Genomic DNA, 19,229 nt, shown 5'->3' with positions numbered 1-19,229 from the left:
CCTGGTAATTTCCAAAGGATATTGCATATTTTAAAATTTCTTGTGTAATGCCAACAATTTCCCAGACATCATTATGATCCCATCTTAGTTGTGGGAAAGTTGCCTTAGAGCACAGCCATACTGTGCTCTCACCTGGTGTCAGGTGCTGGGTGGAGTTCCAGTCCATCGATGGGCACTGTCCTAGGGGCTGCAGAGGTACAGAGGTGCAGTACCCCTCTGTTCAGTGCCATTCAGGAGGTTATAACTCAGAAATAATGCTCAGTGCCCAGATTACACATCACAGTGTTTGCACTAGAAGAGGCAGCAGGAATCATCTATCCTAATCCTCTTATTTTAAAAGGGGAAAGGAAACCCAGAGTGAGTTCTTACATCAGGTCACAGAACCTGGGTACAGAGCAGGATTAGGACCCATATCTGCCTGGTACCTGTTGGACTGTATCTCAATTGCCTCTCTATTTTAAAACAAAATAAATGCCTTAATGGGTCAAAGAACCAATTATAGAAAATTGTAAAGTAGCATTGAAACTTTATTGAAGCCAAACTTGATTATCTTTTAGGACCTATGAAAACATATGATAAATACACTGAATCACTGAAGGCATTTGATCGCTGTTGAATGACGCAAACTTCAAATAATTACACACACAGTTCAACACCAAATGAAGGCCCAGTGTACTTAGTCTAGCAGGTGTTTGCAGTTTATAGCTGATGCCTTATTTCCTGCCCATTTTCAGTTCAGTAATTGTCATTTCATTCATAATATAAGCACTTTAATATTCATGTTTTTATTTATTGCATGAAACTACAAATTTATGTTTGACCTATGATTCTAAACAGAGTATTTTACTATGACACGTGTTTCTTTTATTTTTTAACCCAGGTCCATAAGTGGCAAGAAGCTGTGCTCGTCCTGTGGGCTTCCTTTGGGAAAAGGAGCAGCCATGATCATTGAGACCCTCAATCTCTATTTTCACATCCAGTGCTTTAGAGTATGTATTCACTGCTCTTGTCTCTGAGTACAATGTCCTGATATCTTTTGACATCATTCTCTGATGAGAAATACCTTCTGGAATCCCTGATAGTCTTGCCTTTGAGGACTCTCCCCCAAACCCCAGGTTATACAGAAGTGTATGTGGAGCTCATCCTTCAGGATGAAACTCCCCTATCACACATCCCTCTGGGGTGTCAAGTTGGAAGGAAAAACAGATCTGTGTGATGTGTCTTTACAAAACAATTTTTGTTGCTAAAGAGCACCTACTCTAGCAGAAGCTGAACTTTTAGGACTATGTGGATTTATTTGACATGTAACCTCTTCGATGTTTCTCAGTCTCCTATGATTTAATGTTAAGGTTTTTAGTCTTTGACCTCAAGGAAGATTTTCTGTCCATTAAGTGGCAATAACTAGTTGTAGAATATAGGTCACTGAAATAATATGTCTGTAATCCCAGCTTGAATATCATTCCCTCTGAGAAGCTTCCTGCTCTCCTAGACTCTCACTTGCCTTTGTTATAGGTCCTTATCCATCCTTATGGAATCTCTCGTGATTCCTAGCTCTCATTATTGAATTGTTATCTCCTCTAAGAAAATATCAACTCCATCATAGCAGGACCATATCTGTCTGGCTCACCACTAGTTCTTCCTCTGTACCTAGCAGATAAAGTGTCAATAAACATTTTTTGATAAATGGATTAATGGATAAACTGAAAATGAGGAGACCTAGATTCTAGTTCCAGATCACCTGACAATTGGTAGATGAGCTCATCAGGTATATCTGATTTATATAAAATTTATAAGTTCAATTATGCCCACATTTTCCTTTTATTCCTTTGTGAACACCACCTTCTCTGATACAACCAGTGCAGCATATCCCAGTCTCTGCATAGGCTGACGCGGCTGAAAGGGGCCCCATTCCCACTGAATGTGTTACTCTGGGTATCAGTGCCTTTTTTTTCTTTTTTCTTTTGTTTCTACTTTGTTTTTTTAATTATTTTTTTTTTACATCATTGTTCATTTTTAAACAATACTTGCTTCCCCCACCCCCTCAGGCGCAGTCCCCATAGAGCCCCCTTCACCAATGCACCCGTGTAGCATCACCTCAGTTCTCCGTGCTCCTCCCTCCCTCCCTGGGTATCAGTGCTTTTAACATGGGTATAGAAAATGGAATAGCTATTTCTCGGTAATTCTGATCTGGTAAATTATCCAACATTCCTGGAGAGCATATAAAGATTATTCACAAACAAATTTCAATTGGAAATGTGCTGGCCATGTGTTTCTCTAACGCCATTAACACAATTGCGCCTCCAGTTTGAGAAAACAATGTGTTAGGGAGATTAGCAGTGTAGGTTTGGATTATCATCCTGACTCCACTTACCAGCTTCACAACCTTGGACAGGTCAGTTAACCTCTCTAATCCAGTATCTTCTGTAAAATGCAAGAAATTAGGATAAAATGCTGAACATATATTGTTGCTGTAAATCAATTCTTGGTGCCACATCTAACACATAATAGATGCTCAACAAATTTGGAGGTTGTTGAAATGATTATTGTACTATTCCAATGAACAGTATCTAAGCACTATAAAGAAAGAATCCCTTATGCATCTTATGACTTCTGTTCTCTTTACCTTATAGTGTGGAATTTGTAAAGGACAGCTGGGAGATGCAGTGAGTGGGACAGATGTTAGGATTCGAAACGGTCTTCTAAACTGTAATGATTGCTACATGCGATCCAGAAGTAAGTACTAGGGGAAATGAATGAATGAACGAATGAATCCAATGATATGCCTGATCATCATACCTAATTTAGAAATTCAGTTGTATCTCCATATTAGGTGACACTCCAAAAGCAAGGAAAAAATGTATTTACATTTAAGTAAAAGGAATAATAATGAAGTTACCCCTTATTTACCACTTCTTTCCTTTTTGGAAGTTGCCGCTAAAGTGTGGTCAAATTCTTTTTATCCAGAAGTACTTTAATACATCAGCAGGTAAACACTGCAGATCAGGTCAGAAACATTGTCTAAACTCACAATATTTTGATGAGATAGAAAGAAGATACAAGGTCTGTGAAAAAACTATGCGTTGTTGAGACATCTCTTTAGAAGACCAGCACCATTGGGAGTTGGTTGACGTGTGAAGATTGGTTCTCCACTATTATCAGACTCAGTACCCACTGACTCCTCAGTATCTACACTCCCTACATTCAGGGGTTTCGTGGTTTTGTTCCCATTAAGTGATGGGTTACCCTCCTGTGTGAATCCCTGCCCCCTTCCAGAATACCTCATGACCTTGAAGTTCCCAGGAGCACCCTGCCTTCCCATCCTTTGTGGGTCTCCTGCATTAGTCATGTTAGTTTTGAGGGCACCAGAGGGTGCTGTTGCCCAACTGCTGTTAAAATCTGAAACTAGCCATTGCTTGGGTAGCCTGGGATGCTTCCTGACTTTCCATACACAAGTGTTGTCCTACTGGTGCAAAACCTACACAGCAGGAGACCTTTCTATACAAATTCATCAGGCATAACTTTTTTTAAAGGGACTTTACTGATATGGTTTGGGATTCAAGAATATTTTGTTATTTCTCAAAGAAAGTGAAGTAATGTTCTAACAGTTTTTTAAACATGGATCTCTAATTCTGCAAGACTAAAGACTAACAGCAAAAATTGAAATTAAATTGTTTTATGGCTATAGATTTAATAAATTTAAATAAGTATAAGAGTATTTTAGTGAAATGACAGGATAAAGGTTGCATCAAACCCAGGTGATTTTGATCTATGATAAGCATTTAACTTGGGTCAAAACAATTCCAATTTAGAATTGCTGCCTTCAAACTGGAGTGTTTATACCAAGAATTTTATACTTGTGTGTATATATAATATTGGTATTGATTTCCTACTATGTATTATATATAAAGTATGGTATAAATAATATACCAGGTATACCATAAATATATGTGTGCATACACAAATACATAATATATAGTAAGCATATGTATTTAAACTGGATCTTTATTCATTTCTTTCAATTTTTACACCAGGAAGGAAAACTAAACCCATTTCCCCCCAGGTTTCAAAGTGCTTTTTTCTATCATCTATAAATTATACTTATTTCTCAGTCTCAATGAATTAGTTGAATAAGAATCTTGGAGCCAGAAGAGGGCACTGTTAAGTTGAGGGACTGTTGAGTCAGATTTGAAAAGTGCTTACATCTGGGTTTCTATCCTAATTTAAAGTGCTTAAAGGATGCCAACAGAAAACAAACCTGAATCCACCTCTGGGTAATTTTCATCCAAATTTTTATTTTAATTTGGGAGGTTGGGTGATTCATTGTCACTTGTTTTTATAAATTAGATTTTCAGATCCAGATCAGGAATTTTTCTCTTATGTGTACAAATATATAGGGTGTTAACTGATTTTAATTCCAAATCTAAAGGCAAGAATCATAGTTAGTGTAACAGTCTCATAAGATTAAAAAATAACAAAGTGGGAGCCTCCCTGAAAGCCTAGGGGTTAAGTCTCACCACTACCACCACCAAGGCCCACCACAAGGACCTGAGTTCTATCCCCTGCCAGGGACTAACCCACATCTGGCAGAGCAGACCACTCCTGTCTCTCCCACTGCTCACCTCAGCAGTGTATTTCAGTAGACCCGCCTGTTCTGCTCCCCACTCTGTCTCTGGTGAATCCTCTCACCACCACCCCCATGCACCTCTGGCCTGAACCCCAGTTCTTCTATGCAAAAATAAATAAAATCTTTTTAAAAAATAACAAAGTGATCTGGAGGGAGACTTAAAAATAGGGATTTTTTTCTTTATTTCCTATAGTTAATGCTATATTTTACGTGGATTATTATTTATTTTACAAGGATTATTTTTAGAATACTAAAATATTAAGGAGGAAGCAAAGAGGCTTATTTTCTGACTAATCTCTACAAATATTCAAAAGAATAAATAAAAGTTATAAATGATATGTTTAGAAAAATAGGATTGAGCAGAAAGATACCAAATAATAATCTGGAAAGTTAAGCATCATAATCACTCTCTAATAATTTCTTAGGGAGATGGGGCAGAATGCATATTTATCTATGAACACACACACAAGTGATGAATATGTGTGTGCTGCACCTACCTGCCTCTATGTTGGTTTTTATTTCACAAAGGTAATCACATAGATGTGGTGTTCTGTACTTATTTTTGTAGCTGTTATATCTCTAATGCTCTATCTTAGCAATTTTCCCATGTAACATATACTTTCTCCTCATTTCTTAATGGTTTTTAAACAGCCACTTGCAAATGCATTTTATACTGATTCATTTAAAACGAATTCTCTATGAATGGACACTTGGGTTGTTTACAGTTTTTTAATATTATTTTTCAAATGCTCAAAAGAACATCCTCATATATGTGTCTCTTGATGAACATTTATAAGCATTTCCAGAGTAGCCTCTGAACAGTGGCATGGTTGAGTTAAAAGGCATGTGTTCTTTAAATTTTCAGACTACTTGCTTAATTATCTTCTAGAACAGTGCAGTCTCTCTGCAAAGTGTATGAGAGAGCCTCTATCTCTCGCCATGCCGATGGCAGCTCTGGATATCATCAAACTTTAAAAGTGTCCACTTTAGTAGGTGCAGGCAAGGGGAGGGGAGGTGCGGACAGGGAATGGGGTGAGAGAAGCATTGCTTTGATCTGTATGTCTTAATTATAAATGAGTTTAACATCTCTTCATATAGTTATTCACCATTATATTTATATTTCAGTGTGCTTCTCTATCCTGGGTCCACTGTTCTGTTAGCTTTTAATTTGTATGAGTTCTGTAAATCAATGAAATGTTCCCTTTGTTTTATACTTGCTGCTTATTGCAGTTATCATTGGTTTTCCACTTTGTGGATTTTTTCATAGGAAAGATTTCTGTTTTAGGTAATTAAAATGCTTTGTTTTTTCCTTTTTGGATTCTTGGTTTTGTGTCCTACTTAAAAAAACTTTCATGATTCCAAGGGCATAAGTAAGTTTAGCTGAGATTTCTCCTAGAATTGTTTTTTGTTTTCTTTTTCACATGTAATTATGTGATCATCAGGGATGTATTTTGGCATAAAAAATGAGATAGGTATCCAACTTTATTTGTTCCCAATTAGTGAATTATGTGACTATCAATGAATAATCCTTCTTTTCCCCACTAATTCGAAATGCCAGCTTTCTCATAAATTAAGTCCCCATTTATATTTGGGCCCATTTCTGGAAATTTTATTATGTTTTATTAATGTATTCTACAATATTGGTTTTATTAGTAAAGCTTCACAATATGGTTTCATATTGAGTAATAATGCCCACTGTCTCTTAATTGTTTTTTCCAAAGTTTCCTAACTCTTCTCCATCTTTATTTTTCCAGATAAATGTTAATGTCATTTTAGGCTAAACTCTAATTAAGGCGAGACATGACAGGGTGAATGACCAGTATCACTAAGAATATTGCTCACTTCTTTCTTGATGTCATAAGAAAAAAATATATACCTTAGGAGTAGTGTACAGGTAGAAGGGGTACAGGTAGCTCGAGAGGGATAAATACACTTGAATTGGTTAGGTATACTCCAGATGTAATAAGAATCAGAATGGAAAGAAATGGATAAAAATAATTTTTCTTCCTTTATATTTTATTTGATTTTGCTTTGAGTTGAGAAGAGGGGAGATGGATAGATGTGAGGGCTGGTTTACATCATAGGCATTCTAAGTGAAACAAAATAATTTCATTGTGTGGAATAATAAAACCTGAATATATAATCCTATTTTCTTCAAGTAACTAGTCACATTTAAATGAAATTTTTCTCCAGGAGGGGAAAAATAGCATAACAGCATATTAAAATGCAATTCCTAAAAGCAATGTAAACAGTTTTTAAGTTCATATGTAAATGGGAATGGAAGTACAAAACAAATTACTTGTCACAAATCAAGCCATCACATGTTTAACTTGTGCCATTTGTGCTTGGGTGTTGGATGACTGTGTCTTTGTGTCTGTTCTATCACTCACTCTGGTGAAAGGCATTTAACACAAAATCCCCAGGGTCTTTTCCACTGTTGTAATTGCCTCCTCACAACTCAAGTATCCAAAACGAAGGAGCAACTCTAAAGATTTCAGCAGGAATTGTGGAACCCAAACCATCCCTCCTAGATGGGGTACCAGATAAAATACAAGATACCTGATTAATTTTTTTCCTCTTAAATTAGAATTTCAAATCACTGATTTTTTTTAGTATGTATATGTCCCAGATTTTGCATGCTCATGATTTAGTAAGAGTATAGTCCAACTATCACATGCGATATATCTTAAGCAACTTTTTATCTGAAATTCAAATATTACTGAGTGTTCTGCACTTTCATCTGCTAAATCTAGTGACCCTATTTCTGGACCATATGTCAAATTTCTCCTGTTGTAATATTTTCTTAAAGAAACCAAAACCTAAAGAAATTGGAAGAAGAGAGATTTTTTTCTTCCTTTTTAGCCCCAGAAGACAAGGTAGAAAGCCTGATGGAGGTCATTTGCTTTAGGATGACCAAACTTTACAGGGCATATGAATCACTGGGCCCCCTGGTTAAGGTCTGCATTGCTAACTGGCCCTGGTGATGTCAATCCTGCTCATCTCTGACCACATTCTAAGTAGCACTTTAAGAAACAGTTTTGACCTCCTAGAAGGAAAAGACACGGGCAGAGGTCACTGCTAATTTGGGAAATGTTTAACATCTGAAGCAAGGGGCATTGCCTACTTCAACTAAATATTTGTTTTCTTTGTCACAGGTGCTGGCCAACCCACAACATTGTGATATTTTCAAGCTTCCAAATCACTCACCATTTCTTTCTTGAGAATGTCCCTGGTGTTCCTTTAACAAAATCCCAAGTTCAGGGGACTTCTCGGCATTCATCTAATTTCTGAAAGGCTATTCTAAAAGTTGGTATTTGTCATTTTGTAGCACAGTATTTGTGTTTTACCTGCTTGGGGTTTTTGGTTGTTTTTTTGTTTTTTGTTTTTGTTTTGTTTTTTTTTGCATTTGCACAGTATATACAAAAGATACTGAATTGTAATGATCCTGACTAATTCAAAAAAGGTTCTTAGTGAGGTGAAACAGGCTTATGGATTAAAATTTGTTATTCTCTTCTTTGGGAATTAATGAGATAAAAGATGCAATAAACTTGTTTTTGTTTTAGTATTTCTAGAAAAGAAACACTTTATGTTTACAGAATTGAGCTGCAGAAAGTGCAAAATATGCCAATTTGAGACATGCGGTCTTGTCAGACAGGAGCATACAGTGAATGCATTTCAGAAACTAAAATCACGTCATATAGCGCTGAGCTATAACTTGTTTTTAATGCAAAGATAATAGATACTGTAATCCTGAAACATTTGTGTTACCTTTTGAGGTAGAAGTCATAACAATAAATTATTGCACCATTAGTATTAGATTTGGTGTACCTTGGAATTTATGTCATTAATAGAGGCCAGTCCGTCAAATAAAGAGAACCTTGGCAATATCAGCCAGGCTTACACTCTGGGACATTGCTTAAGGGTAGGAAGAAATCAGAGGGAATTATGTCAATCATCATTTCCAAAGTTATTACCAAAATCTGTGAGGAAGTTTAATCTTCAAAAGAGTGGTGGGTCCATGATCACCACGAGGTCTTGGTTGCTTGCTTCTCTTCAGGCAGTAGATTCAGTAAGACATTAATAGGAAGCCTGTGGAAGCTCTCCTGGAGATAAGCCCATCGTTGGTGTGACGGCTGCTCACCCTTGCCTGCAGGTTCTCCTTGAGGGCCTGAAGCACATCTAAGGAAAAGCATTAAGTCCATCCTAATAGAATCCAAATGACATATGATGTGATAAGCCATTGATGTGGGGTCAGCAAGAACTTACAGCTCACGTTCAACCCATCCTCTCCCATGGACATATGCTCTCCTCCCTGGTCCTCCATCATCAACCCTTTACTTTCAAGAATTCTGGACCTTGCTCGTGGCAAAGTTTAAAGAGGAACTCCGTGGAGAGCTGGTATGCTTTTTACCTGTGTGATGAGTGTCAGCTGGCCAAGAGAGGAATCACGTTACTAACAAGCTCACATGTTAGATCTCCAGGCTGTTTTCTTTAAGACTGGGCAAAGGGGACTATTTATTCTGCCTTAAAACAATGGCAAATAAGTGAAGATGACATTTTGTGAATGTAGACTATGGATATACTCCTACTAGGTTAATGTAGTCATAAAAGGAGATCAAGTAGATGTTTTTCTGTTATGTAAGCAATAATTTTTTTTTTCTGTGACTTATTGAGTATGGCTAGCAATTATTTATTTACATGCTAGACGGTTCTCTGCATGCAGGTTCCATGTCAGTGCAGAAATTTCCTCAGCCACTGGAGGTATTTTGACCATTTTGTCATTTGGATGAGCTGATGTTAGACTGAAATTTATACATCATTTCATTAAAAATTGTGCCTTAGAAAATGCAAAGCTGTTGCACATAGTGATGAATTATGGATGCAGTACATCGAAGAGAGATGAAGTCACTTCCAAGTTCCCAAAACTTCTCATGGAGATGTTTGCTGTTTTACAGGAAAAAAAAATTAAAAAAAGAAAAAGAAAAAATAGAAAAAAAATTAAAAGAAAAAGAAAAAAGTTTTGAAAATGTACAGATTAAGTCCAATATTTTGATTAACCACCTGCATGTTTTATTAAATATTTTGATAATGTGGATGTTTACACTTTGCATGATATTAGCAGAGTACTTTACCACAAATAATGCACAAAACATGTACAATATGATCATTCATAACCGATTTTTATAGAATCCTTTTTACATGTGGAACTCCATCCGTTATGTAAGGATTATATGAATATTGCACATTCTCTTCTGGTTTCACAAACCCATTTATACATATTTCTTAGTGAGACTCATTGTACATGTATTGAAGCTAGAATCGAGTCAAGAAAGATAAAGCCCCATTCTCCAACTGCAAAATGTGCTTTCCCATAATGAACAATAGTCACCAGCACAGAATAATCTCCAACGTTTTCTAAATTCTAATTGCCAACTGTTTCTATTTATATTTGATTTATATTTCATTTGGAGTCTGTTACATGGCAGCTCAGGCAGACTAGATTTTGTTTTTTCCAATGCAGCATAATGAGTATGATCTATTTCTTTTCAAATAATCTTTGAGATCCCAGGGAAAAAAAATGTTCTGCTCTGTTGAGCTACAATGTAAATGTGTTTGTTTAAAAAACAGATGAGGCAAGTGAGTGATTTATTGTTCCTGAGGAAGTATATCTGATTTTTTTCTCATCCTCCAAAAGCTAGTCCCTTCTCTTAAGAAAAAAACAGATAACTCTTTGTTTTCACTAGTAAACTTTCATGACATTTCATTCTTTCTATGTAGTGTTATTAATGCAATACATATTATAGTTATCTATACACAGTGTAAGACTTAACGAGCTGAAATGATCCACCTCATATGTGAGTCGTCCAAAAGCTGTTACTGTTCTGGGTGGGCCAATGTTCTACATCAGTTACACTAACCTTCATTTTAAATATTTATTCTAAAATGCCTCTGATAAATAGTAAAAAAAAAATTAAAAAATAAAAATAAAAAGTTGTCTAAAATGCAACAGCTTTTATAGTAAATGTACATTTATAAATAAAATACTCAAATCAACTTTGTATTCCATTGATTTTTTTTGGAGGAGTGGGTGTTGGTTTTCTTCCTTGCATTTTTTTGTCCAGGGTTAGGTAGCCAAATGACAGCAGTGGTGCAAATTTGCATATACATAGTGACGCCTTTTTGAGGTCAAATATTTAACACAAATCAAACTTTCCAGCTGGTTGTGGGATTTACAGAGGAATTACCCTCTATGGAAGGATTTAAACTCTTTGACATGAGACACAGAGTAAATTAAGAGAGACCATGCAAATAAATGCCAATGGAAATCATTTGAAACAACCAGAAGCTGGCCAACTTCCAGGTCTGGCTAATGGAAAAGCAAACCAAGCCCTTAAAGTCCATGTGTCCTGCTACTTGCCCCAGTGTTGCCTCAGTGCTCTCTCTCTGTATACATACACATTGTTCCGCAGAGGGCCTTTTTCTTGGTTGTTGAACCAGGGAATATACTGAGAAATGGTGGCATCCTATTGATACTGTTAATATTCTAAAATGCATATGTCTATATGTCAATCTAGGTATCTTGCTTTGCATTGTTTTCCTAATTTGTCAGTGGTAGTATATAGCGAGAAAATTCCTTGAAAGTTTCCATCACTTTGAAATGCAATTTTTTTTTTTTTGCATGTATTTATTTATTTGTTTGTTTGTTTGTTTGTTTATACAAGCACTGGGTACAGTCAGAAGCGCGGGAGGGTGAGAGAATTCACCAGAGCCAGAGCGGGGAGCAGAGCAGGCAGAAGGACCGAAGTACACTGCTGAGGGGAGCAGCGGGCGGCAGGCGAGGTCTGCGCGCCATGTGGGACCCTCCTCTGGTGGCTGGGGAGCAGCCGGGGATCGAACCTGTGCCGCAGAGGCTGCGGGCAGCTTCGCAACTCAGCGCTCAACCGCTGCGCCACCGGGGAGGCCCTGAAATGCAATTTTCTAATTGCAATCCCAAGCTGTATTCTGCTTCTTGTAAAGTTTAGTAGCAGTTAGTTGCTGTTCCTGTTTTCATGGAAAAGTGGATTCTTTTCCTTTCTCAACAGTGTTAGTAACTATCAGAGTAATTTCATATATCCATTGTTATTTAAATGAAAGTCCATTCAACTAGAAAGCACTTCAAAACAAAGATTGTTATTCTAGCATGTAGTCTATAAAGAATATCTTCATTAAGAGGACAACATTTTATCTCAGATATGTTGAGCTAGCTTTCATTCTATTAACTTTCTACAACACAAGGATTTCTTCCTGGTCTTAGCCTAGACACGAAAGATCCTTCCCTGTCCTTTGGCAATATTATCTAAATCAGGGATTACAAAGTCATATGACTGGAGACACAAGTCAAGCATTATAAATGAGAGCCAGAAGAGGATAATAGAAAGCAGTGTGGACTATGGAAAATGAAAAAAGAACAGTTGTGATTAAAGAAGTAGTCAGCTATTTGTCTCCAACCAAGTTTTCATATGAAATCTCCAGTTATTTGAATTTCAAGAATTCAAAACAATTTCCAATGCAGTGCCAAGCCAAAATTGTGAGGCTACACAAAACACATCTGGAGATGCAATTTTCTTCTTTGACTACCAGTTTACAACCTGATATATCTTTCTTTGCTCTACTATCAGCTTCTATTAACTTACTTTGTTGTAAGTCTTTTCATTTGATAAATATATTAAGATATGGCCATGCAAAATATTTGCTTTCCAGAGTGCACTGAGCCATTAATCAGCAGATGGTATTGCTCATATTTAGAGCATTTTGGGGTAGCATCACCTGTTTATGGTCATCAAAGATTGCCATTTTTATGGCACCTGTCAGTGTTTTCCCAAGCCATTCCTTCCCTGAATTGTTTTGTTCTTGCTTATGAGTGACTCAAAAGGAAAAGAAAGTCCACAGATATATAATGTAAAATTTTTCTAAATTTATTTAGCATCATTTTATCAAGTATACTTTTGGAGCATTTTATTTATTGAGTAGCATTTATGACATGAGAAGATAGATGTATGCCTCCCCTTTGTATTGCTAAGAAATACAGGTATAAAAGGGATTAGTGACTTCTGACTAATAATAAGACTTTACAGTATTATTTTGCCAACTGTCCCCAGTTGTAGGTGATCAAATTAAGTTCCTTTTCAACTGTGCTTGACTCTTACATCTGGGCCCTGACAGGGACTTTGGCACATTGATCTGCACTCAGAGAATACAACACTCTATAGTAAACTTAGACTTATAAGTAAAACACTCAAATGAACTTAGTATTCCATTGTTTGCTCCTTGGCTTTTCTCTCTCTGAGGAACAAGAGCTGTCCCTAGTCATGAAGACTTGGACAGTTGGTATTTGCTGGGGTAAAGGCTGAGAAACCCCTCTATACCCACCACCCTGGCTAGAGCCCCACAGTGGTCTCAACATATACCCACTCCAAATCCTCTCTCCCTCCTGCCCAAGTCTAATCTCCAGAAAGAACAGCCTCGCCTGGTAGATTACACATTTGTCCAACTCAACTTTTGTTTCACAACTGGACCTCCACTTTCTTTAACTCAACATCCAAAGCCTGAACAAAGGAAGCGCCAGAAGACACTGAGGACACCCCACACTGATTCATATAGCACAGTGTTACTTCACCGCAAACAGACTCATGACTACATTATCAGTATTTGATTTTTTCAGCAGGAATAATGACTTTGTCCTCATTTCCCTTATTGTTCATCAAGGAGATTGAGAGTTATTCCAACAGGCTCTGTGGGTTTTGAAAACACCTTGGCTGAAAATGAACACAGTATAGGGCCTCCCAGGTGGCGCAGCGGTTGAGCGCTGGGTTGCCAGGCTGCCCGCGGCCTCTGCGGCGCCGGTTCGGTCCCCGGCTGCTCCCCGGCCACCGGAGGAGGGTCCCACATGGCACGCAGACCTCTCCTGCCGCCCGCTGCTCCCCTCAGCAGTGTACTTTGGTCCTTCTGCCTGTTCTGCTCCCTGCTCTGGCTCTGGTGAATTCTCTCGCCCTCCCGGCTTCTGACTGTACCCAGTGCATGTATAAACCAAACAAACAAACAAACAAATAGATAAATAAATAAGACATGCCTCTAGAAAATTAAAAAAAAAAAAAAAAAAGAAAGAAAATGAACACAGTATAACTGTAGGAAGCCCCGGTCCACTGTTTTTACAAGCACTACACAGCAACTTTCTATGAATGAGCAGTCATTACAATGCTATGATCCAGAATCATCAACACTTCTAAACCCAGGAAAAGTTGTGATGATACTTGTCATGATTTCTAACATTATTATTTCTAACACCATTAATTTATGTGTTTTAAGGCTTTGAAAAAAGTGTGGTTTTATATAATAACACTTGGGAAACAAATGGGATAGTTGGCTAGCCAAATGGAGAATGCCTATTCTAAGATGAACCAGGAAGGTTTGAATAGAAGAAATAATCAAGGAATTTATTAAGCAGCAAAATTTACTATAGAGATAACAATAAACAATGTATATAAGTTGAGCAAGAATTGATAAATTAATTGTAATTAATTACAAAAGTAGATGGCCCAGAAATAGATCCAGAGAAACATAAAAATGAACTTAATTGTTCATGTATAATAACGGTGTCACAAATCAGTAAAGGAAGAGCAGTTGGCTAATATCACCTCCTCACAATACAGTCAATCCCAGATGAATTAAAGTGAAAAACAACTTGAGGGAAAAACAACAAAGCAAAACAGGAAAAGAAAGAATGACAGTTAAAATATTTTTAAATACAAGAGGGAATTTTAAGCAAAGTTTTAAAGTAATTAAAAAGTGGAGGAAATATTCCCAACAAATATAACAAAGGTTACATATGAACTACTTTAAAAATCAATAGAAAATAGGCAAAAGGTAAAAAAAATTGGCAAAAAATATAAATAGCTAATAAACATGAAAAAATGTTCAAACTTACTAGTAGTGATCAAAGAAATGCAAGTTTAAATACCAATAGGCCCCTCCAACTTGGAAACATAGAAAGTCATTCAATAACATTAGGAATTTGAAACGTCATCACAAAAAGGAAGTCTCTCAAAAGAATGAATTAAATAAAACTAAAATAAGTTTTTAGGGAGCACCAGAAGGAAGGAGTAAGGTGGTGGCAATGGGATAAAAAAGATCAATTATTTGAAGGGTAGAACTGGACTTTAAGTGAACTTAATGTGGCATATACAGATTTGAATTATAATAATGCACACCTAAAACCTATACAGTGTTATAATACAATGTCACGTCAATAAAACATTTAAAAACAAATAACCACTGAACAAAGGGGAAAAATGTTTTTTTCAAAAGTCACAAGCCAGTAGGAGGTATTTGTTATACGTGTAATCAACAAAGAATTAGTAGCAGAACTACATAAAGAACTCCAAAGTATCAATAAGTATCAAAGTATCAAAATTGCAAATAGGACAATAGAAAAATGGATAAAAGATATGAATAGCTATTCCATGAAAAGTTAAATAACTAAAAAAAGGTATATATCCAACTTTATTAGGAAGAAAATGCAAATTAAAGTTATTCTAAGATGCCATTTTATATCTGCCAGCATGATAAATATTTACAGCTTTGACAACATGTGTTAGGAAGGATGTGGAGCAATGGAAACATACACTGTTATAACAATATATGTTGGTAAACAATTCTGCAATTTATTGCAATGCTGATGAAGCTCCTATCCCTTGACACAGTAACTTCACTTCTGAAACATAAATACCCTTTGCTGAACTCTAAAGATGCCCCAGAAACTCTCACACATGCACTCCAGGAGACACAAACAACTGTGTCCTTCACAGTGCTACTTAGACATAAATTATGGTATCCCATTTTAACAGTGAAAAATGAGTGAACTACAGAGTGCACACATACATTTGGATAAATTTCAGAAACAATAACACTAGATTAAATTAGCAGGACACTGAAGAGTACACACACAGCAAGATATCATTTATATCAAGTCCAAATACAATAGGTAGAAAACTAAGCATTGTAATTTCTGTGGCTATGTAATACAAAGAGTCAAGCAAAACAAAGGAATAATACAAATGAATTCACAATTTGGGGTTGGAGTAGGGAGATGCTGTCAAGGAAGCAGTTGGAAAGTATCAACTTTATTATCTTTTAATTTTTTATCATTTATTTATATATTCTGCTTTGTCATAAATCTCCATCCCTACTAGATATTGCCAAACTACTTTCTAAAGTGATGGTTTCAAATAATCTGACAACAATGTATGAAAGGTTCTATTTCTCTACATTGTATCCAAAACTTGGGCCTATTTCTTGTCTTTTTTGGCCATCCTAGCATCACTTCTGTGAATTGGCTGTCTTCCTTGAATTTGACTATTTTGCTATTGAATTGCTTTTCTTTTTATATTGCTTTTTACGGATTTTTGTAAATATTCCAAACCCTAATATTTTATCAATCACATGCATTGCAAATTTTCTCTCAACTTATGGCTGATCTTTTTAACATTAAGGTGTCTTTCAGTAGTCAATTTTTAATTTTAACATAGTAAATATTTGTTTATATTTTATGCTTTTTATGTCTCATTAAGAAATTCTTCCCTACTTTAATTTCATACTGGCATTCAGCTACCTACTCTCTTAATTATTTTTTTTAAGTTTTGAATTTCACAATTAGATTTTTCACATGAAGTAGACACCTATCTTCTGATTAGTCTACTTTCTCAGAACCATTTATTAAATAATTCATCCTCCCCTTGCTGATTTGTAATGTCACTTCTATAAGAGATATTTTGTATATGTCTGAGTCTATTTCTGACCAGTTATTACCTATCATTGGTCTAGTCATCTATCCCTATATATCAATATTTGTTTTAATTACAATATGTTTATAGTAAGTCTTGATAACAGGGAAGGTAAGCTTTCCCTCTTCCCCAAAATTGTCTAGGCTGTTTATGGACCTTTATTCTTTAGGACTTGAGGATAATACCTAAAACGCATCTTGGGATTTTGATCAAAAATGAATATATAGATTATAAATTTCTAATTGGTATTGCTAGTGTAAAAAATACCACTGACTTGTTTTTATATTAATCTTGCACCAAGCAACTTTACTAGATTTCTTATTAGTTCTAATATATTATCATTTCTCTTGGATTTTCTTTGTAGTCAGTCATGATCTACAAAAAAGATGATTATTGTCTCTTTTGATTATGTCCTCATTTTTTTTCGTGTCTTACTCTATTGTTATGATATACAATAAATGATGACAAAGGACAGCCTGTCTCCCATTGTTATTTACATATACAAAAAATCAGAAAACATCCTAGATAACAACTCAGAAATAGTTCTAAAAATTATGCTTCATCCTTATAATGGCATTCTGTCATTAAAAATTGAATTTTCAAAAATATTTTGTTATTAAAATAGCCATAGCCACAATAAAATATTCCATAAAATGCCAGTATATATATTATGAGTTAAGTTTTATAAGTAAAATAGAGTGTATATATGTGAATAAATTATATATCACATGTTTTGTGTTATATATATAACCCGAGTGTCCCTAGTTTTCAAGTCTTACAGAATTGAGTTTCCCCATAAAACGCAAATATAAATCTATGCCCATCCTACAGCACTATAGGAAGTCTGTTTCCCTTTGCAGCTATTTCTGATGATCTCCAGAATGTTCTGGTTTTTGTTTTCCACCTTTTGTGCCCAACTGTTGCCCCAGGTTTCTTTTTTTGTCACTTTTACCTATGTCATCATTCCTTCCAGACCTGGAAGAAACTCATCAATCCTTTGTTCTTCAGCAATCAGCTAACAAAGGACTCTTGTGGTTCAATAAACTTAAACATGGTTTGAGGACAGTACAGCTAAATCATACATCAAGAAAGGAAAATAGGGCCTCCCCTGGTGGCACAGTGGTTGAGCATTGGGCTGTGGGGCTGCCCACAGCCTCTATAGCGTCGGTTCCATCCCCGACTTCCCGTGAGGGTCCCACATGGCGCGCAGACCTCTCCTGCCACCTGCTGCTCCCCTCAGCAGTGTATTTCATCACTCTGCCTGCTCTGCTCCCTGCTCTGGCTCTGGTGAATTTTCTCACCCTCCTGCACTTCTGACTGTACCCAGTGCTTGTATAAATAAACCTTAAAAAATAAAAATAAAAATAAAAAAGTTAAAAAAAAATAAAAGATTAAAAAAATTTAAAAAGATTTAAAAAAAAGGAAAATAGGGTGGGGGAGGAGAGAGAAAATCTCAAATTCATTTATCATTGCTCTTAAAATCCATTGCTCACACCAGCCCCCTAGCTCAAACACTGCTTGAGAAACACTCCTCTCAACTAGAATCAGCTCCCCCTTTTCCTTCTCCCTCTCCCTGACTCCATTATTTTCTCCTCCTCTAACCCCCTCAATCCCCACCTTTCCCCCTGTCCCTTGGAGAGCACCCTAGTGTCTGAACATGCTAGAGAAATCAGAATCAAGTCAGCTAACATCACAATGATTTCTTCGGGCAACAATGAGCCCACAATGAAAACAACCTTTATCTTATTAAAAATCTGCATTAACTTCTCTATCTAAAGAAACACTCTGAGTTGGACTGTCCAGGTTCAAATCCCAGTTCCACCTCTTACTACTTATGGCATTGGGCAAGTTACTTATCTTCTCTGTGCCTTGGTTTTCTCTCTGCCACGTGGGATAAAAACAACATGGAGTTGTTGTGAGGCTTAATTTGGATAATATATTTAAAATGGGACATATATAGAAAATGTTTCTATTAGCATTGGGATTTCCATGTGTTAGAATCAGGAGTAGTGGAGTGCAAGCTGTAATAGTAGGTACCAATATTCAGGCTACAGTATGAAAAAACCTTGCTTCCCTTCTCTGCGTGACTGGACAGTTCACCAGCATAGCTCTTCTGAGAAGAGAATCTGCCCCTAGCATAAATCCTAACTAACAGCATTTGACCACAAATGCTATAAGGCCTCAACACATCCCACAAAATATACCCCAACTCAAAAAGAAATTAAATATTGAAATAAACAAAACAAAATATGGATAAGTTATTTCTGATTTTTTTTTTAAAGATTATTTATTTATACAAGCAGCGGGTACAGTCAGAAGCGCGGGAGGGCGAGAGAATTCACCAGAGCCAGAGCAGGGAGCAGAGCAGGCAGAAGGACCGAAGTACACTGCTGAGGGGAGCAGCGGGCGGCAGGAGAGGTCTGCGAGCCATGTGGGACCCTCCTCCCGTGGCCGGGGAGCAGCTGGGGATCGAACCGGCGCTGCAGAGGCTGCGGGCAGCTTCGCAACCCAGTGCTCAACCGCTGCACCACCGGGGAGGCCCTATTTCTGATATTTTTAAAGATTTATTTATTTATGTACAGATGAACTGGGGTGTAGGCCGGAGGTGAGGGGACGAGAGGATTCACCAGAGACAGTGGTGGTGATAGCGTGATAGCCCTGAGACTTAACCGCTAAGCCACCAGGGAGGTCCAGTTATTACTGATTAATGGGATTTCTGATGGTTTTTAGTCTGTCTGCATGCCTTTGTGTGTTTTGCCACACTGAAAATCTATTGCTTTTATAAT

At 36.7% G+C, this 19,229-nt stretch overlaps 1 protein-coding gene across 17 annotated transcripts in view; it reads left to right on the top strand.

Annotated features, from left to right (window-relative positions):
- The window catches only part of LIMCH1 (LIM and calponin homology domains 1), a gene marked incomplete at its 3' end in the record, with an annotated part of 306,641 nt that extends 298,836 nt beyond the window's left edge, over positions 1 to 7,805 (top strand). For all 17 annotated transcript variants that reach the window (XM_084233757.1, XM_084233752.1, XM_084233753.1 and 14 more), the window contains 3 exons: positions 881 to 989; positions 2,631 to 2,733; positions 7,780 to 7,805. In XM_084233757.1, the coding sequence (XP_084089883.1) occupies positions 881 to 989; positions 2,631 to 2,733; positions 7,780 to 7,805 (238 nt within the window). The remainder of the gene's footprint in view (positions 1 to 880; positions 990 to 2,630; positions 2,734 to 7,779) is intronic.
- Between the last annotated feature and the right edge of the window lie 11,424 nt (positions 7,806 to 19,229).

Source organism: Talpa europaea (genome assembly GCF_964194135.1).
Source record: "Talpa europaea genome assembly, chromosome: 5".
In the NCBI taxonomy this organism is placed as follows: Eukaryota; Metazoa; Chordata; class Mammalia; order Eulipotyphla; family Talpidae; genus Talpa; species Talpa europaea.
Note: the sequence above shows the minus strand (reverse complement) of the source record. Positions and strands in the feature narration are given on the sequence as shown.